The sequence below is a fragment of the Chinchilla lanigera genome, unplaced genomic scaffold, assembly GCF_000276665.1.
Source record: "Chinchilla lanigera isolate Chin_1 unplaced genomic scaffold, ChiLan1.0 scaffold00101, whole genome shotgun sequence".
Classification (NCBI taxonomy): domain Eukaryota; kingdom Metazoa; phylum Chordata; class Mammalia; order Rodentia; family Chinchillidae; genus Chinchilla; species Chinchilla lanigera.
In genome coordinates, this window is record NW_004955502.1 from 5,852,853 (window position 1) to 5,874,624 (window position 21,772).

Genomic DNA, 21,772 nt, shown 5'->3' on the forward strand with positions numbered 1-21,772 from the left:
TGTTTTAAGGAAATAAGAGTCAAATCGCCACGCAACCCAGTTAAAATATCTTTTAGCAATAGCAGTTCACACAAAAGCAGAGCCCACTATCACACCAAAACTACAGTAGTATATAAATTTCTTACTCAAACTTATTACTTTTTAAATAAGTATTTAACCATACGAAGGGGAAGTGATGGATTAAAAAAAAAAAAAAACTTTCACAGAATTGTGATTATTATTGAGTTTATTGACTTGAAAGCCCACTTACCAAAATATATACATACTTCTTTGGTACAGAAAGCTTATTTTTGAACTCCTGATTTTGTTCCTTGATCTGTTTATGTTTCCTTATTTCAGAAGTACACTACCTTGAATGCTGCATGTACGCTTTGAGAATTGCATTTAAGTAACTTGGTTTTTCCAGTTTTGTTCTCTTTCAAGGTTTTGCTGGCTATTTAAGTTTTTTTTTAAAGTTTGGATACAAACTTTAGAAATAATTTATCAAGTTCTACAATGAAATTGATTTGAATTTTGATAAGGTTTGTGTGTATTGGTCAATTGTAGGGGGTGGAATTAATATCTTAGTAATATTAAGTTTTCCTTTCCATGAACATAGAATATCTATTTAGGTCTTTAATTTTACTGGACAATGTTTTATAAAAGTCTGTTGTTAAATGTTTCCAATTATTTTTCATTGTCATGAAATAGAATTTTGTATAGAGATGTAATACATTTTTGCATATTGATTTTTTTAATTGTTTTTTATTTATTTATTTATTTATTTTTTTGGTACCAGGAATTGAACTCAGGACCTTGCACTTGCCAGGCGGAAGCTTGTGCTGTTGAGCTATATCCCCAGCCCTTGCATATTGATCTTTTACCCTAGCTAATTCACTCATAAATTCTAGTGATTTTAAGATTCCTTAGGATCTCCATAAACTACCATGTCTATATTAATGGAAGTAACTTTATTTTAAAGAATTTTACTTTTTTCTTTACTATTTCTTTGGCTTTTTTTCTCTGCATTCCACTGTCTATTATCCATGAAACAGGATAGGTACTGTAATAAAAGGTCTCTTTCACTGTCCAAAGTTAGCTTAATAACAGATTCTAAAGATGTTCACTAGAAATGCCCAGGCACAGCTGTTCTGCCTATCCTTTCTTTGAGATCTAAGGCTTAGGTCTGGCTACTCTATCACCATGAGGCCATTACTTGAGTACCATGAATTTGTTTGGATTGTTAATCTCAGGTTGGTCAGATCTAAATTTTAAGAAGAAAGTGGAGATATAGTGGATAAGTGAGGAGTATAATTTGGAAGAGTTGGCATATTTCATTTAAAGAATAGACCCATTTGTTAGGTTGTAAGGTTGCTGACTCTTAACCTTGAATAGTCTGTGTTACCAAAGAAAAGATACTTGTTCCAAGGAGGATAAGAGAACTACATACCAATTTCTGCTCTGGATGCCCTTTTCTGGTGCCATTAGACCTTATGGTATCTCTTGTTTTACTGGAGGTTTCCAAATGTTTGCAATGTCCTGCAAGTTTGTTCAGTGTTCCTTGGCTGGTGAGGTTTTACGATGGTGTTCAGTGGGCAAGTGGGTAGTAACGTGGGTCCTGTCTATTGATGGATTCTGGTTGGAGAAGAAAGTTTGCCATGTGAAAGTAGATTGAGGCTGTCACTGATTTTGGAGGATCCATAGCCATGGATCCAGGCTGAGGCCGTTGTCCCACAGCAGGTAGAAATACAGTTGGAAAGAGGATTGTGAAGACCAGACCTAAGTGATACTTTACCTGCAACAAGAGCTGTATGGTTCGTCTATATTTGTTGTGTGGAGCAAGTTGAGGGTTTGAGTTTAAAGGGCCAAAAATTGTGAAAGATTATAGCATTGAAGTGCTCAATATTTGAGAACAATTCCTTTTTCTTAATAGGTTACTTTAGGCTGGTGAGAATAAAACTTAAGTCTATTGTTTTTATTTTAAAGAGAAAAGAAAACCAATAAAGACAATACAGAATTTTAAAACAAGATGATAGAAAATTAGCAATGGCTATATATTGCTATATTATTTTTTAATGTAAATGCAAGTAGAAAATAAACAGAGTGTTAGAAATACAGAGAAAATGAAGCCCTGGAAGAATCCATGAAGCACTGTCAGTTGTTGTCTGCAATTTGTACTCTCCTTGGTGAGATTTATATGAGTGAGACAAACATTTTCAGAGTTAAAAAGAACATATTTTCAGAGTTAAAAATGCACCTTAAAGAAAATGTTTCAGTAGGGTTACTTGTGCTTACTTCAGATCATATCCTTTGTATACACAGAAATAAAGACTGTGGAGATGCCCTAATTACTTTCTGGTTTCTGGGACAAAGTACTCAACATCCACAAGTCCAAGGAGAAGTTGACTTTAGCTCAGTTTTTAGAAGTTCTAGTCACACTCAGCGGGCTACTAATAGGAGGTGGGGCTTGGTCAGAAGAGGTGCGTTACCGAAAGTGTGACCTGGAAGGGTCTGTCTCCCTCCTGGGCCCTTCCCTTTGCTCTCTGCTTCTTGGCTGTCCTGAGGTAAGTAGCTCTGCCTGGCAGACCCTTCCACCATACCTGCCTGCCTTGGAACCAGCAGACTATGTACTGAAACCTCTACCAAATATGAGCAAAATAAACTTCCCCTGCCTTACATTGTGGGTGTTGGACATTGGGATATTGTATCTCAGCAAGAACAGTGACTAAGACACTTTGTGAATGTATGTTTTTGTGACAAGGATTATGTCTATTTTAGTGTGTGAAGTAACAGTGTAACTGGGAAATACTGATCTTCACAGTTTTGAATTCTTTTTTTTTGCAAAGTAAATGTTACTAAAAGCTATCTGCTCCTTTTTTTATAAGCTTACTTAGTGGAAGGTAATTGCTGATTGTGCCATGTCTACATGACTCTTTACCCAAATCATTCAACTTTTTTTAATCTATAAAATATATGTGATGCATTTTTCTCACATGCAATTTGTGCCTGAATTCAGAGATAATCTTTTCTACAACATAGCAAATTATGAGGAATCAAATGCAGGGATGAATGCATAAAAAATAGCAGTATAAATAAATGCTATTTTATTTAATTAACTTATAGGAAGAAAACGCTACTGACCTGTTTGATGGGAGTAGAACAGAAAGCAATAGAAAGCCAGTACCCCTTTATTTTTACAAGCCTCCTATCATGCACAGGTTTTCTTGCTGGAAAGGCTTTTAAAGGCCTCTTAATTATTAAAGTAGAGAGATTTGAAATCTTGAGTAACTCTCAATTCTTTTATGTAAAAGGATGTTAATCTGCTGAGCACTTCACAGTTTGATATGTGCTGAAACTATAACAATAATTAAGAAATTTGTCAGCTGGATCTAATCCAAAAACGACATGGTAGACCTTGTCCAAACTTTTCTAAAACTAATTATCTCAAAAATCTTTTAATAACTTACTGTTCTGGCACTCTAGTGCTTTGCTGCCCTCCAGGTTGATATTTGATAAGTGCATATTTCACCAACGTGGTATATAGATATTTCCTCCTGCACTCACTCTTTCTCTTACCAGTGATTTAAGGAATGCTCATCAAGTGTCTTTCAGTTGCTTGCTTTATTGGCAAGGCAAGCATTTATTGTAGGGCTTACATGAAATAGGAGTATTTCTCCCTTCCCACTTACCTTTGACCTAAAACTGTAGAACCTCAGTGTTAAAATGTGTTAGAACTGAGGAAGGAGTGCTTCAGGCTGGGCTACCTCACCCAAATGATGGGGAGAGGCTTCAGAGACTTCATTCAAAACCATTCTTCATTTCTTCTGTTTTTTTTGTTTTTGTTTTTGTTTTTTTTTAATGAAACTCACTTCTGCTTACTTATGTATTTTTCATATATTTGATAATGGAATGATAGTCAAAGTATGTAAAATTTGTATAAATGTGTGATTGATAAAAATTGTACATATTTATAGAATATAAAGTGGTGTTTTGATATATGTATTGTTATAGCTTGTGTCTAGATGCCTCAGGTGGTCACAGGTGGGGCTTTTTCAGAGATGGCTGAGTCTAGAGCATGTAATTGATTCATGGTACAATGCTAAGATTAAGGGTGCTAGGACTGATACTGGTTTAGCACCACCCTAATCCCAGTAGACTCAATATGGTGTAATGGACAGAAAGAAGCTTGTCTTGGCCCCTTGCTTGCTTTGTTACCTTCTACCCTCCATAAACTGTTCTCTTTTGTGATGCTTGTCTGCCATGCCACCCTGTCTTAAAGCCAGCCGAAACCTTTATATACAGTGAGCCAAATAAACCTTTGTTCCCTTAATTTTGGGGCACTGGGTATTTTGTGTCAGCAGTGAGAAAAGTAGCCAAGATGTGTACACTGTGAAATGATTAAATTAAGATAGTTAACATAGCCTTAGCTGCATATAAGGTATTTTTGTGCTGGAAATATTTAAGATCTATTGTCTTTGCAATTTTTGATTATATAAGATGTAAATACTAACTCTAAATACGGTGATATGCCATATATCTTCAGAACTAATTCATCATAAATGAAAAGTGGTTCCTTTAACTAACATATCCCCAGTCCCCTTGGCAACTACCATTTTACTCTCTGCTTCTATATAGTATAATTGAGAAATATAGTGTGCATTTACATTTTAAAAAATGTTTTACAGTAAAACCTCTCTTCAAGTACATTTATTCCATCATTTTTACCACTCTCTGAAGCAGTTCTGGATGTTCCCTTTCTGTCTTTAGTTGCACTGTTAATGCCACCTCAGTGTTCTGAATTAATTCAAAACATTTACTTTTCAAGGTCATTTTGATTTTGGGGAAGTGCTACAAGTTATGTGGTGCTAGGTCCAGTGAATAGTATGGGTAAGATAGATGACAATTCACTGTAATTTTTTACAAGCCTGCCTTGCTTCTGTTGGCTAGCAGTTGGCAGCAGCATTCACTGTATTTTTTATCATAGAAAAGACACCGAAGTGGTTTTTTTTTAATATATATACAGCTCTGTTCATTTATTAAAGGTAAAAATCATAGAACATGTATTGCCGGGACATAGGGAAATAAATAGTTTAAAGACTTTTGATACATATTTACGAATCTATTCTCCTAGTGGTTATATAATTTAAACTCTCACCAGTGTGCTATAGAAAGGATCTGGGGTTCTTTTTATCACAGAATTGTCATCAGTGATTTTGGAGGTGAACTAACTTTTGATATCTGAGATGATAATTCTTCAGTTTTGGTAGTTCAGGGTTGGCTAATTGTTCTCAGTTAAAAGTGTAGCAGCAAAAATGAGGGCAGGAGAAATAGGGCAAGTAAAAATTGCAAAAATGACATTTATAGAGTAGCATGCATTGTCTGGAGGAGAATCCAGGGCTCAAAGAGAATTTGACCGTATTCTCCACAGCCCAGTGAAGGACCTGAATGTGGTAAGGGCAGCTCCTGAATACAAAGAAAAAGAAAGCCCATTTGAACTAAGCTCTGGTTTAAAAAGACTGTTAAAATTTTATGTTTTAAACTATTAAGAATTTAAAGACACTAACTACCTTCCTGGGGAACATTAAATGTTCATATTAATTATTTACTATAATTATTTAAACATAAATTGAATTTATAAAGACTTTCTGGAAGTTACTACTAATCATCTTTCAGTTAAACAGAGAATATGTTTAGGAAACAGAATGCTTTCCAGTAGCAACACTCTGATTCTCTAGACACCAGCTAAATATCCAACAGTTAAGTTCCATTCTGACACTAACTACCTGAAATTAGCATCAGATTCCACAGGTTTATGGGCTCAGTTCTAAAAAAAATACTCTCAGTTCAGGCACCTGCTGTAAGTATTGGAGTTTTAATGTTATCTTCAATCTGTTCATCTTGGCTTCAAAGTCAGAGGTTCTGCAATCTATCAATCAGGTTTGTTAATTTGCTAGAAAAACTCATAGAACTCAGAAAAGTGTTCAGCTTATCATTAGTTTACTCTGAAGAGTACAAATTAGGAAGAGCCCATGACAGTGTTACTTAGAGCCACCTTTAGGGTGGAGTCCACAGACCTCTGTCACCCCTCAGGAAGCTCCACCCTCCTAGCACTTTCCTAAGTTTTTTTTTTATTCCATAGGAATGATTCATTAACTTTATCTTTGGTCCCTCTTACCTGACTGGAGCTGGAAGGGCAATAATTCCTAATTTATAATTGAGGATTGGTTTTTCTAGCAACCGGCCCTATTGAAGCAGTCTGGGGGTCTGCCAAGACTTAAATGATTAGAATAAAAGAATACCCTACCACTCAGGGACTGCTAAAGAATTTAGGAACTTTGTGTTAGAAAATTGGAGGCAAAGGCCTAATGCACACAAACTCATATTTCCTTCCATCAAATTATAAGGAAACATATTTTTATCTTCCTAATGGCAATTTGCGGATAAGCATTTTATCCTAACATTAAAAAAGTAAGTGTTCATAAATACACACACATTCGCATAGCAAGAAACAGCTTTAAATGCTTGCTTCTTTGTGTTTGTAGGTTGTAGATCTGTGTGTGTTGTCAATATTATTTACAACCCACAAACCTGTCCCATGTACTTCTGTTAGCAATCGTTTCTACTCATTTGTGATCCAGTTCTAATGAATGTTCAGACAGATGACTCTGAGATAGTTATAATAATGTGATAGTTATAATTCAAAAGGACTGGATAATTTGATCATTTTTGTGGTGACTGATATTCAGCATGATTTTAAGACTATTAACAAATTGCATACAATGACTTAAATATCAGAACATTTAACCTTAAATGTTAAAACCTTGCTTAAATCGATTAATTAAATATGTCTAAGATGACTGGGAGTTGACTGGTTTTAACTGGTGTTAATGAACCTTTTTCTATCTTTCTTTAATCCTGTATTCCTACTATTCATAATTAAGGTGAGATTCTTTTCTAGATGAAACACCTTTGAAGAGGTTATAATTTTATTGGGGGGGTTCAGTACAGTCTTATACACTAGCAGCCTTCCAAAAAGAGTTATCCATGTGTCTGTGATGTGCATGTAAGTGCTCCTCTGAGAGTAACGATTGCTGGAGTCCACTGCTCCCGTCCCTGACAGAGCTGACGGAGGGCAAGCCAGCCAGTGAGGCGGTGGCTGTAGAAGCTAAGCTGAGCGGAGCTATCAACCTGACTAGTGTATCCATCTTCATGCTACGCAGTCCTTGTTGAATTCAGCTGCTGGGAATGTTTAAAGTTATGGCAGCTGTACTTTAATTTTGGAAATCTGTTTTCCAGCAGTTTTTACTTAACTACTTATCCATCCCTCTTTTCAATATTGAAAAAATTAATTCTGCGATAAACATATTATAAACATCCTCCTGTCTACTTAAAACTTTCTCTAGATTATTATGTCTAACACATGTGAATAGTTGTTACATGGAATTGTTTAGACGACATTGACAAGAAAAAATTGTATGTATTCTGTGTAAATGCAATTTTTATCAGAAAGTTCTGATCTCAGGTTGGTTGAATATGTGCATGTACATATAGAACCTGTAGATTAGAAGTACCTACTGTACTTTTAATTATGCGTTAATTTTTTTTCATTTAGTACATTTCATGAACAAAGCCCCCATAGTAATCCCCAAAAGCATGGTGAAGCCACAAGGGGCTTACACTTCAGTAGAGATGGCGATTGTAAAACAATTACTTTAGTAGCGTGTCATGTTGTCCTCTTAAATACATTCATGCTGTAAAACTGTGAGACATTCTTGGTTTGGAAAGATATATTCCAGGTGGCATTTGGGAATCTCTGAATGTACAGAATCAAAGGAGATTTACAACTTAAATGATGCAGATATTTAAAAGATTGCTCTCTGTACAGATCAGAAGCAGGTGATTAAAGCCAGGAATAACAGATAAAAGATATAGAAAGGAATGCAGAGTTTGGAAGCAGGGGCTCTGAGACTTAGCAGAAGGGATTGGAGCAAAGGAAGGGCTTCCACTGAAATGGGTGATTTAATGTAATGGTTATGATTACCCAGTGGGCTCTTTTCAAAATGTAAGAGCCTCAGTGCTCCTGTAATTTGGTGAATCAAAACTTTGGACAAATGAATCAAGCACACATGTATTTTAAAAACTCCTTCAGTGATTATGATGTGTGTTTCTGGTTAAAAACCACTAAATGAATTAATGTGATTTTTTTCCACTGCAAGAAGTTGTCAAGTTGTCTAACCTACTAGTTTGAATCTTAATATACTTAATATGCAATTGTATGAGCTTTTCTTCTGCATATTCTTCTCATACAGTTTTCACTTTCTGAGAAATTTCTTTTCTGTTACTTGGTACCAAGTTGTTTTTAAAACTTATTAATGAGTATTACTCTGCAAAATCAATTTTGAATGAATAAAATGCACTGTCAAAGTTTAATGGACTTTCTGTAACTTGTTTTTCTAATTAAATAATAGGAACAAAAGCCAGGATGGATGTTCAAACATGGCATTTGAGAGCTTCAAAGCTGGCTATAGCCCTGGCAATTATTCGCTCCAAGCCAGCAGACAAAAGCAGTAGAGAATACACAGAGCACCTCGCAACACTGGTGTCTGAGCAGGATTCAAACTGCAGATCAAAAGTTGAAGCCTTGGAAGCTGAAGTTCTGCAACTGCGTCAAGAAGTTTTTCTGAGCAAGATTTGTTCAAGATTGTTTAAGAGTGGTAAGTGGATGGAATCAGTTTCAGTAATACATCAACTCATTTCATTCCACCTGCACAATTGTTTAAAAATGTATTGTCAAAACATGAAACAGTTTAACTTCCTTGACAGTTAGGCTTCTGGGCCAATAAGAATTTTTTTTTTTTATTTCTAGTCACTGATTAAAGGGTTATTGTCACTATATACTAAATAGAGTTACCTTTGGGATGAAGGTAAGGAAATGAAAGTAGTTCCATATAAAGGGGATAATGTTTTAACATTTTCTAAAAAAAATTCATTTTAAATTCTCATTGTTCAACTTTACTCTTTTGCTGCAGCATTCACCTTGCAGTCATACACCAAGGTTTAGCTCTTGACCAGGCAGGCAGTGGATGATGAAAACTCTAGATCATTTCAGAATAAACGCTGTTCTCCCCATTAAGTCCCTGCCATTCTAGCAGGGAGAACAGACCCATGGATAAACGAGTTGTTCTCTTACAATAGAAAGACTGACAAAAATGCAAATAGGGAGCAGTTGATTCTGGTTGGTTTCTGGGAAGGTTTCTGAGGTTTGGGCTCTAAGGGTCTATCTGCTTGGCAGTGAAATGATTGCAGAGGCCAGAGCGTGAGCACAGAGAGTAGAGTGGAGCATGTGTGTTCTGTGCTGTGTGCCACCAGCGTTGTATTTCAGAGTTACTGTAGTACTTCAAGATGTAAGACAAGAGATGTGACAGGGCAGAGAGAAGGAGGTGATTAGGAACAGTTCCAGGAGAGCACTTAGTGTCTGCTGTAGGAATATTTCACTGTATTACTTCCACACTGAGTTGATCATACTGTTATGGTCTCCATTGGAACACTTGTGAGAGTGAAAGGGAGTCTGTACTTACCCTGGGAAAACTGGCAAACTAGGACTCACTTGAGCAAATTACAAGTTGCCTTACCTCATTCATGGGTACTCAGGGGAGCCGTGGCAATTTCTCAAAGTAATACTCGTTTTTTGATAGGGAAACAATTCTGGCAATTTAAAAATAAATCATATTATACTTTTTCTTTGCAGAAAACTCTTTCCCTGGCTTCTAATTTTACTTCACATTAAATTTGGACTTGCGATAGTGGCCCCAAAAACTGTAGGTGATGCCATGTTTGTTTACTCTTCTCATGTCATTTGATGTTCCCTGCCCATTATAGATGTGGTGCAGCCAACATGGCCTTTCCTTCAGCCTTTAAAGGCTCTTTTTTGCCTGGAACTCTATTGTGCTCTTCTCCCTCTCTTTCTCTGGCCTCTTTTTTTTTTTCTCTGCAAGTTATTTTTAATTCTACCTCCTCAAAGAAGTGTTCCCAAACCACTGTGTATATAGGTTATTATGTCATTCCCCAGTAGTTATTCCTGAGATAAGCACCTCCTATAGATTTGTTTATGTATTCAGTAGGTTGCTATCTCCTGAACAGGAATCTAAATTCACTAAGAGAGGTCTTTGATTTTCACAGCGTTTTTTATGCAATGCCCACCTTAAAGACTGTTATACAGTGTGTCAGGGTGTACTAGAGGAACAGGTTTGAAAGTCAAGGCCGGAGCTCACTGCAGTCTGGTATGAGTCTGTATGAGTCTGGTGTGCACTGTCAGTGCTGGGAGCCTGAAGAACCTGAGCTGGAAGCCTGCAGCAGCTGGAAAGGAAAGTTCAGAGGCAATGAAAAAGACAAGAACTCCTCTAAAGAAGCACAAAGAGTTGGATTCCTTCTTTCCTTTTTTATTCCGTCTAGGCCGCAACCCTGTTGGTTGGTGCCACCCACATCCAGGGTGAGTCATCTGTTTTCAGTTTGCAGATTAGGAACCATCCAGACACACCCACAATTGAGCTCCACTAGCTCTAGGCATTTCTTAACTCATTCTAATTGACCCCATAATTAACTGTCACACACAAAAGGTGCTCAATAAATATTTGTTCACTGGAAACAGAGGATGTTTATGTTAAGGAAAGGATGTTTTGGCTGTAGTGGTCAGTGAAGACCCAAGGAGCAGTTTTCAAAGCTTAGGTACTAAAGCCCATGTAATGATTTGAATATTCCCACTAAAACTCCCATTAAAGTATAATCTTTATTTTGAGATATTTGCAGGTGGGGCCTGTAAGAGGTGCTCAAATCATGAGGGCTGCACCTTCATGAATGGATTAGTAGATTAGTGAGTTATCTTGAGAGGGAATCTGTTACGCAAAGTCAGTTTGGTTCTCTCTGCGGTGTGCATGCCCCTCGTCCTGTGGCTGTCGTCTCTGCCTTGGTACTGTGCACTCTGCAGTCTCCACTACCAACAAGCCTTTCCAGAGGAAGTCCCTGGACTTTGGGCCTTTGGAGCTATAAGAGGAACAAATCTTTGTAAATTACCGAGTCTCTGGTAGTCAGTGATAGCAACAGAAACCTGACTAAAAACAGCAATTTGTAGAATGATGCATTGCACAAGGTTTATGATAGTGAACATTTAAAAGATTTATGAAGGATTTCAGAGTAGACCTTTCAGACACTGTGAATAGGTTTAGAAAGTGATTCCAGAGATGTAGATATTTAGGATAATGTAGCTTTCCAGCCTAGTTTATGAAATAGATTATGAGACTTTGTACACAGTGAACACAGAAGTAAACTCATATAATAAAAGTTTTCTGAGTGGAAGCTAATCCCTGGAATATATAGGATTATCTATAAGGAAGCTAGTTGTATGATCTGAAATCTTAGAGAGAATGATCAAGCTATCCATAGGTTATCTATAGATTCAGGAGTTTTTGGCTTGTAAGTAACAGTTGAAGTCATACCTGTAGTGGAAACTCACAAGGAGATTGAGTTGTGTGGGTGGGTGTGGAAGGTTTGCCTATTCAAACATTGCAGGAGCAAGAGAGGAAGAGGCGGCCTGATTGTCTGGCGTGTGCAGGTGTGGCACACATATGCTTGTGAAGGCTCTCATTATCATGCGTTATCTTGAGAACCTTGTGACCTAATACCCAGGGGTTGCTGAACTCTCTAGCCACATTTTGGTCTCTTTGGAGTTCTTGGTGGGCTCTTTGAGTATGCTCAGTGAAGGAATGGCCAGTCTAACCAGTTCTTCTCTTCATTTTCTTTCTGTACAGTTGCAGAGTTAACAAATGGTAAAAAGTTCCAGAAACGCTAAGCTCTCCTATAAATATCCCTGGTGGTGAACATGTTCTTCACCATTCGTGGTCTATTAATAACCCTGGTACAGTATGCATATTACTTGTTTTTAACATGAGTGTGCATAACATACAGTAAGATAACTTATTTTCTAACTGAACAATTTTAGTTTCAGTGGTGGAAAGAGAGTTTTTCAAAAATTATACAATTAAAATCAGTTTTACTTGTAGTAGGGTTGCAGGTAAAGTGTTCCAGTGCAGATGTTTGGAAGTACTCTGTCTCTCCATCTGTTGCCATAAAGTTGAAAATGAAGAATATGTGGCTGTATTAGGATTAATGAAGTAATTGTTAAAGGGGAGACTCACATATGAGACAAGGGGGTGGGGTATCAGATTGATAGGAAAATAGAGAACATAGCAGTTACTGAAGACTGACATTCTTTGCTCTAGAAAATTCCACACCTGAAAATCAAAACTGTGTTATATAGATATATTCATATTATTAAATATTTCTAGATGGAATGTTTAGGGTTACTTTACATGTGCAACTATTCTTGCATGTTTGAAAACAGCAGATTGTCAATAAATGTTGAATTGAATATTTGTCAGATTGAGAGGCTAGGGAACTTAATTTATAACATCAACTATCCATTGAAACAATGGAGCAGTCCAGAATTAAATAAAGCAGAGTTGAAAGGGCAAAGTTAATAAGTAAGGAAGTATGATGCGGTTTATACAACCTTTCAGCACTTGGCTGTTTATTCTGATTTATTTTTCTATAGCTTCTTCAAGAGGAGTGTTTGGAGTAGCCAAGGCAACTCTTAAGATTACCTTGTTAGGAATTTATACTTCTTTATTATATTAAGAGATCAGGCTGTACAGAGAAGGGATAAATACAGTTTGATTTTATAATTATAAATATTCTTTTACATATTTCTTTTACCTAATACATACTTCTTTTACTTAAATGTTCATTACTAGTTTAAAGAAGGAGAGGAGGGAGCGAAGGAAAGGGGAGGAAGGCAGACAGGCAGGCAGTCATATTTCTCAAAATTTTTTTAGTGATATGTGGCAGACAGGTCTACAAAATAGGCAACTCCTGTCCTTGTTTCTAAAACACTCCAGTTTTATCTGGGAAGAAATGTGTTCATGCCCATAACTTTAGCCACAAAAGGCTTAGACCTGTTTTGTCAGTTTTGATCTAAGTTTGAGCAAGATGCTACCTCTGGCCAGTGAAAGGTAAAGAGGAATCTTTTGAGCTTGTCATAAAGATTTGCTGTTTGGGTAAACAGATAGAGACTAAGGAGTGTAAGTAATCTTAAAAACATTTTACCTCAGCCTCTTGTTTCCAAAATGGAGCACTTTCCCATAACGATATGATGGAACTGTGGTAGCTGTTTTGCAATTAACAGGCCATATTGAAAAGTTAGGGCCAACATGCTAAGGAAGGTAGGCCAGCAGGGTAAGAATAGTTTGCAGTAGCCAAAGCAACTCTTAAGATTACCTTGTTAGGAATTTTTTAAAGGTAGACAATGGTTTAAGACATTGTTACCATATATCTTGTTCCTTAGGTCTGAGCTCGTCCTATCTTACACAGTGGGGAAGGAGTGGGGGTTGTGAATGAATGACTGAATGAATGAGAGTGATACTTTCTCTCTCAAGAATCTTCCTGATCCCTGGAGAGAAAATAAAACAGAAAAACTGTGTTCTTTAATCTAGAATAGCTCCTGTTAAAGATGGCCTCATAATGTTGGGAAGAATTTGTCTAGTTTTGAGGAGATAGGTGAGGGAAAATGAAAGCATAGAGTACAGTCAGGAAGGCATGTGGCTGTCCTTACCCTAAATGTAGAAGGGGTATTGAGAACATGGTTAGTGGGAAAATTGTATAGAACTTCAGTGACCAGAGTTAGGAGTGATATTAGAATCTGTATATATGTGGCAGGGGTGAGAGACCAGGAGCATCTGTGTAGTTGCTAATGTACTTTCACAGTAATTTGTGGGAAATTAGGGAAAATGACAGATGAAGGAAGGGTCAGGTATGTGCTTTTCCCCCTACAATTTGCAGTATTTAATGTCTTCATAAATGATAGTTTATTGGATGGGCAAGCAGTTGGCTACAGCATGAAGATAAGGAAAAATAAAACCATCTTAGCTTACCAGTTTACATGTTTATATACTAAGTGTTCATTAGGTAGGGTACTTGTATAGAATACATGGGGTGGGAACAGGATGCAGTATGCAAAGTAGCAGAGTTAATTATGGTTGAATTTAGCTCTTGAAGACGTTGGGCCCTGGGAAATAACTGACCCACCCAGATGCTTTGGGGAATTCCTAGTGCTTCTAGCTAACATCTTTTTAGTTTGTTTCCACATTCTTTTTCTTGCCTTATATCCTGAGGAGTAAGTCTTCAGTGCTCCCTTGCCTCTCCACCTTAGATTCAAGAACAGGTTTTTAGCTTGACTGATGGTGGAACAGGAGTAGGACATCCTGTTCCACAAGGGGTGGAACAGGAGTAGGACATCCTGGGAGCCAGAGAGAGCTTGTGTTAGTCTCCTCATTGTGGTCTTGGAGCCATATACCTTTCCTTCTCAGTTTTCACGTAAGTTCTCAGAGTATAAATTTTCAAATATAGTAGTGTTGGAAATTTGTCTAAAACTGGTTGATTTAAAGCACACATAGGTAATGTACCTAAACATCAGAGACTTTGTCCTTAATTTAATATACTAAGAAAGACTTTGCAGTAATTTAATAGTTACAATTATATATTAGACATACTTTACTCTCTTCATAAAATTGAATTAATCTAATGCTAAGACCATCAGTATATAAGAAATTAAAATTAACTTTAAAAAGTCCATAATATTGAAGAGTTTTAATAGTGGATTTGGCAATAATGTAGAAATGTAAACACTGTATATAATTATAGCAGGACCAGTCTCTGGTAGGAATGGTGTGCAGGGATAAGGAGTCAGACCATTCGAACAAGGACTGGCACAAGAGACTGTATCTGCAAGAAGCAACAGAGCTGAAGAGTAGGGCTTATGGATGAGAATTCCACAGTACACAGTATGCCCAGTAAGACACATTCTTCATCTTCTCTCTTCCTGGTACAGGACTCTGAATCTGAGTGTATAATACAATCATCTTCTTTGCTGAATCTGGGTTTTAGGAAGTCTTAGCAGATGTTCAGGCACACTCCACTTTAAAAGCTCTTTACTTTGTTATATCTGTGGAATCTTAATCTCCTTTCTGATGGGAATGGTTTTGCCTAATTTTGTCTGAGTTAGACTCTATGTTTCTATTTTGGTCTTATTGTAAGTGCACAGTAATACTTTAGTTGTTACCTTGCCACTTTCCAGTCTAGGTTGCAGCCCAGTCTCAAGTATTCTTTACTTTAGGATGAAGTGCAAAACCCTTAAACTGGATTACATTTTTTAAGAATTTGATACTTGTTTACCTCTCCAGCACAACCTCTTTCCACCATGTCCTTTCAGATTTTACACTGAGAAACACTGCATTTCTTTCACTTGCTTGACTACATCTTATTCTCACTTCTTGTTACACATAACATTTCTATGTTTTTCACAGCAAATGTGAGCTAAATTACAATTGTTTAAGCATTTCTTCTGTATGGGACTTACACTCCATTTTGCAAGAGTTGTCTATTTTCATCATTATTGTATTCTTATGATTAGGCGATGCCTATTGCACAGGGGTAGTTGGTGCAAATCTGTCAAATAAATACGTTTAGACATAGTTTAAGTGTATATTTATACACAGAGAGAAAGATCTAGTGTTCTAGAGAAGGAGACCCACTAAAGTAAAGTGATTTTCCTCCCTTTGAGGTAGCATGTACGCATACAGTAGTTTAATCAGAACAGAAGAAATGAAAACTGACAATATTAGAACACTGGTTTTCTATCTGTGGAATGGACGGTAAATTATTCAAAATAGTTTAACCTGTAGCTTTCAGGTTTTTTTTTTTTGTTTCCTTGTTTGTTTTGGTGTTGGGGATTAAATCCAGAGCCTTACATGTGCTAAATATGCACTCTACTACTGAGCTACACTTGCAGGTCTTCATAAAGTTTGACTATTGTTCTTACATTTAGAGTTACATTTATTTAGAAGTTTCATCCATATTTTTAAAATGCCCTGCTGTTTATCTATTTTATAATCTTAAAATTGTGTTAGAAATCTAAACGTATTGTGAGGATTCTGGATTTAATATTTGGATGCTAGATATCATACAATTTACTTTTTGGAACAAATTTAATAATGAATAAAGTGCAGGTAGATCATTCTGGACTTAATTTTAGGCTGATAAATTGTATAGTATCAATTCCATTCAAATAAATGAGTTACATGGGGCTGGCTTGAGAGTCATTTCTGATACTCTTCTGGGTAGTAATGGTGATCCTACTGGTCTGAGCAATAGTATGAGACTACCAAGAGCTGTTTTGTTATTGTTTGTTTTTGTTTGGTTGGTTTTGTGTGTGTTTGTGCATGTTTTTTATTTTCTATTTTAAAGAGAAAACAAAAGCAAAATAACAAAAACAAAGACAAAAACAAAATTATAAAAACCATACAGAATTTCAAAACAAGGTGATAAAAATCAACAGTGGTTGCTGTATTACTTATTGTTATCTTCAAAACAGGTGCTCAGATTATCAAATGTAGGTATGAAAGATTGATCAATGAAACGTTAACTGTTCCTTTCAATAAACCAATAGAAATTAGTAGTACAATTATCTTAGCATCTTGTGTGTGTGTGTGTGTGCATTTCCCTTCCTTCTTCCTTCCTTTCTGCCTCCTCTCCTTCCTCCCTTCCTGCTATAAACATGGGTGCACATATATCACTATGGTATGATGTTTTTAATTCTTCTGGAAAAATACCCAGAAGGGGGATAGCTGGGTCAAATGGGACCTCTAATCCTAATTTTTTGAGGAATCTCCACACTGATTTCCACAGAGGTTGTACTAGTCTACACTCCCACCAACAGTGAGAAGGTTCCTTTTTCCCCACGGCCTCACCATCATTCGTTAGTGATTTCTTGATGACAGCCATTCTTTTTGGAGTGAGATAGCATCTCAGTCTTGTTTTAATTTGCATTTCTCAAGTGACCAATGATTCTGAACATTTTTTCATGTATTTGTTGTTTGTATTTCTTCATCTGAGAAGTGTGTATTTATCTCATATGTCTGTTTTTTGGATTGGGTCTTTGAATTTTGAGGATCAGTGGCACAGATTAGAAGATGCAGACACAACTACAAACACACTCAGCCACCTTATCTTTGACAGGGACCAAATATGTTCACTGGAAGAAAGATAGTCTCTTTAATAAATGGTGCTGGAAAACTGGCTTTCCACATGCTGAAGACTAAAACTAGACCCATGTCTATTACCATGCACTAAACTAAAGTCAAAATAGATCAAAGATCTAAATATTGAGACACAAACACTAAATCTACTGGAAGAGAAAGTACATAGAAATCTTGAAGATATAGGGGTAGGCAGAGAGTTCATGAACAGAAACCAAAGTGCACAGAAAATACTTCAAAAAATCAACAACTGGGATCTCATCTTATTAAAAAGTTTTTGCACATCAAAAGAAATCACCAGCAGTGTAAAAGGAAAACCCATGAATTGGGAAAAAATTTTAGCCAACTGTTCCTCAGACAAAGGACTTCTATGTAGAACATATAAAAACTTTTAATATTTTTTTATTTAATTGTTCACTATATTTTTTAATCATATCTCATATGCTTACCAGAAAGTGTCTGAGAAGTAAAAAGAAGTGATGTGATTATACCATCTCTTATGGTTTGTGCATAGATGTGCCTTCAGAGCCTCATGCAGTCATGGGGTGGGCTTTTAGAGTTTATGATTGATCCATGATCCAATGCTGGGATTATGAGTGTGAGTGCTACATCTGCCCTGGGGCAGGTAGCTTGTATACAATGTAAGGGAGGCAAAGAGACTTACTCTCTTGTGCTCGTACCCCTTTTGCTCTTGCTGCTTTTGCTGTTTTTTTGCAGGCATGAACTGTTGCCCTCTGCCATGTGCCACACTGTCTTGGAGCCAGTCTAGTATGGACTGAAACCTCCACAAACTGTGAGATAAATAAACGTTTCTTTCCTTAATTTTGGGCATCGGGTATTTTGTCCCAGCAGTAGAGAAAAGTAATCAAGACACCACCCATTCTGATAAACAATTTGAATAAAGTACAGTTCCTAGCACACCATACCATGCTTAATATGTGACCCTTGAGTGTGCTAATGAAAGATTATCATTAATATTTAGTACCTAGTAGGAGCTCACAGATTAATTTAGGGATGAACATGTATAAATAAATTAAGAAAGAACCAACAAAGGGCAAGGAGGTATTATTGGCGTAGAAGGTTTACTCATGACAAATTTGAGAGGCAAGATACTTACTGGAAAGAGCATATGTTGGAAGTTAGGTGAATTGGGGTTGAATTTGAGCTCTAGTAACATTAGCTACAGTCTTTGGGGCAAGTTGTATACCTCATGGTATACATTTTCCTCTGAAAAAATGAGAATGACAGTGCTAAGGATGATGAAAGACAGTCTGAGGTTTACCTGGGAATGCTGTGGGCAACAGTTCCTTCATGTAGATACCATATAAACATTTGTTTCCTTGCTCCTTGGCCTTGATAGTCTGATGGGAATTGCCTTTTATTTCTTAGCCACCTAAGTGGTTTTTTGGGGGGAATTGAAAATTTTATTGTTTAATTCTTGAACAGATCTGGATCTAGTTGACTTAGTGGATTATATCTGTGGAAGAAGGATATTATATGAATTTTCTCCTTCTAGTAGTGAAATAGGATGATGGGCATTGTTTTCACATTGTGAGTTCTAGTCCAGTAGCAGAAGTTGAAAGATCTTCTGTGTGCTATGTGCTTGGTGGGTTTGAGTCTCTTGTGAATCAAGTCTGCAGAAATTGTTTTAGAAATTCAGTTGTTATTCTATTCTGTTATTTGGGGAATTACATTAATAGCACTGGATTTTCATTCTCTATTCCATCTCTATTATAAAAAGCTCTAATTTTATTTTTCTTTTTTTCAGATTTCTCTATCATGTAGTGCTCAATCTTCCCCTTGAACAACAATCATTGTTTTTCTTTATAAAACATAATTTCTCCCTGACTGTTTCAAAAACCCCTTATTATAGGTTCTCCAACACCCTCTTTTGCCTCGGCAGTTTTTCTCAAAACACGGTTAAGATCATATTTTGAACAGTGAATAGATTTCCATTATTTCAGAGCAGATTGCATTCAAGGTCCTCTTCATTAGGAGCAGGAAACTTTACCCTCTGCATTCCTTCAGCTCAACCTTCTTAGGATCCTTCCTGAGAAAGCTCTGTAGTCCCTGAACACTTACACAATATCACCTCTTACTGGCTTGTCCCTAGTTTAAGGTAATTCTTCTGTGAGCTTAGAGCATGTCTCCTGTACTTCTGTTTGACAGGCCTTTCTGTGTTGTAAGAGACCTTGCTGTTGGCTTCTTTTTGCTGTTTCTTGATAGTAGGAGGCTATGTATTACTTAAACTTGGAGTCTATTTAGCCCCTATTCCAGTGCCATCACACTGTACCACATAAAATGGATTTGCTGAATTAAACTGAACACGGTATAAGCTGTGTGAAATCAGCTATTGTGATGAGGCAGCATATATTTAGTTTGTCTTATCTTCTTCCTGAAAGTGTTACTTTTATTTTTAGTAGTAAGAGATTATGCTGCTCTTTTGATCAAGTTTATTTAATTTCCTAGACCAATGAGTTTTATAGTGAGTAGGAGATGCATGAAACATAATATTGTAGCTGTGAAGTATGAGTTTTAAATTCATCCTTGCAGGTTATGAAAACCAGAACCCTTGAATGGGCTTTATTTTCAGAGTCATCACAATTGTAAAAATCAGTGGAAATGAGCTCCACTTGGCTACCACAAAAGGGTCTGCAGGAAAGTGACTTTTTAACTCCCCGTTTACTGCTCACAAGAATATATTTTAATCATAATTGACAGTGCATTGATTGACTGCTGACCCCATTTTGGCTGATCCTTATTCAGAATTAAGAGTACATTTTGTCATTGTTACTGTCCTACAGCTTTGTCTGCAACTTTGTTTTGTTTGTATTGTTCTTAACCTATTTCATAAATGCATGTCTGTCTGTTAGTAGGTTTTCCTTCTTTTATTTTTTAATATAAAAAAAGTGAAGAGTACATTTTGTTTTGTTACCTAATGCAAGAGAAGAGACTGTAAAACAATGTATATGAGTTTTGCTATATCCATTAAAGTCCTCTGGAGCTGTTATCTGTGGCTTTGCTAGCAGAGCAAATATACTTTTTTAAAAAAAGAGAATAAAAAACAATAACAAAATAACAACATAGGCAAAAACAAAGGAAAAACAAAAAAAAGATACAGAGTTTCAAAATGGAATGATAGGAATTGACAGTGGTTTTTATATTACATGTTGTTGTCTTCAACAAATTTGCTCAGATTACCAGATGTGAGAATGCAAGATTGATCAAACCATTAAAGAGAATAAGAAAAATTAGAAAAAACATTAGAAGCAATACAGAGCTTCACTGGACAAGATGGTAGGAATTTATCAATGGTTGTTATATTGCATATTGTTGTCTTCAAACTAGTTGTTCAGATTACCAGAAACAAGCACTCAAAACTGGTCAAAAAAATTTAACCATTAACTGTTCAATAAACCATTAGAATTAAAATTAAAATGTGAAGCCTGAGCATCAGTCAGTATAGGTGAGTCAGTACAGGGGTAGAAAGTGATCTTGGTGAAAGATAGAACACAAAGGAGGCAAATAGGCTGGAGGATTGTTTTCAGTGTTGGCTGCACATGAAAATTACCTGAAGCCCTTGAAGAGAATTCAGCACTTAGAACCCACTTGGAGAGAGACTGTAGATATTTGCGAAACTCCTATTGAAATATTTCAGCAGTTAGGTGACACACACAAATACTATGATTGAGGTGCTGTAGTGTAGTATGAGACAGATTGATAAAGGTGAAACTGCATGTTTAGCCATTGGTTAAAAGGACACTTTAGGACTTCTGGGAAGAAGTAAATAGCACCCTGTCAGCTTCACTGAGATTTGGGCTACAGACATTGGAACATAGCAACTTGCAGAAGAAAATGAGGAAGGTGGTTCCCTGGGATTCAGGAAACATTTGAAAGGAAAATTGGAAGTCATGGGGAAAATGAGGAGACAGCCCCAATGCAGAAAGAAAGGGTGGCAAACTGCACTTCTTACTGACTCCCCGATTGCTGCAAGAGAGAAGAGGCTCAAATCTACAGACACAGTTAAGGCTGGCAACCCTAGAGACCTCTACAGTGGGTGACTCCAGAGGACTCCACTGAGAAATGCACTGGACTGGAGTAGTGGATGCTGTTCACTACAAAAGTTGGTGAGTGAATCCAGTACAGGTGTCCCCTGGAGAGGGACCTTGGTTGGGCACTGCTTTAGGGAGGGGCCACCTGCACACAGAACTCAACGATTTTGGGTTGGGTTGCCTCTCAGAGCCCTCAGTAACTGGATGGGTTTATCTAGATTTAAAAAAAATTAGAAGCACTTAAGAAGGTGATGGAAACCATGAATACCCAACATAAGAAAGAACTGGATTCCACTAAACAGATTCAAACAGGTATCTAGGGGATTAAAAACCATGAATCAGAAAATGAACCAATGCTCGTGCTTACTGATCATCAACGAAAAGACTTCTTAAAAAGGGACAAAAAATCCAGTAGCTGCTAGATGATGCAAAGAAAGATAACATAAGATTAATGGGAATGAATGAAAAAATCAGAAGGTAGCACAAGGGACATAAGCCAAACCTGTTCAAAGAAGTAATGGCAGAAAATTTTCCAAGCATGGGGAAAAAAATTGACTTACAGATAAGAGAGGTCTATACAACCTAAATTACCCATGA

General features: G+C 36.7%; 1 protein-coding gene across 1 annotated transcript in view; it reads left to right on the forward strand.

Moving 5' to 3' along the window:
- Mei4 (meiotic double-stranded break formation protein 4) overlaps positions 1 to 21,772 on the forward strand; it is a 182,338-nt gene that overhangs the window by 17,245 nt on the left and 143,321 nt on the right. The window contains exon 2 of the mRNA XM_005406900.2: positions 8,448 to 8,693. Coding sequence (XP_005406957.1) covers positions 8,462 to 8,693 — 232 coding nt within the window. The 5' untranslated portion in view covers positions 8,448 to 8,461. The remainder of the gene's footprint in view (positions 1 to 8,447; positions 8,694 to 21,772) is intronic.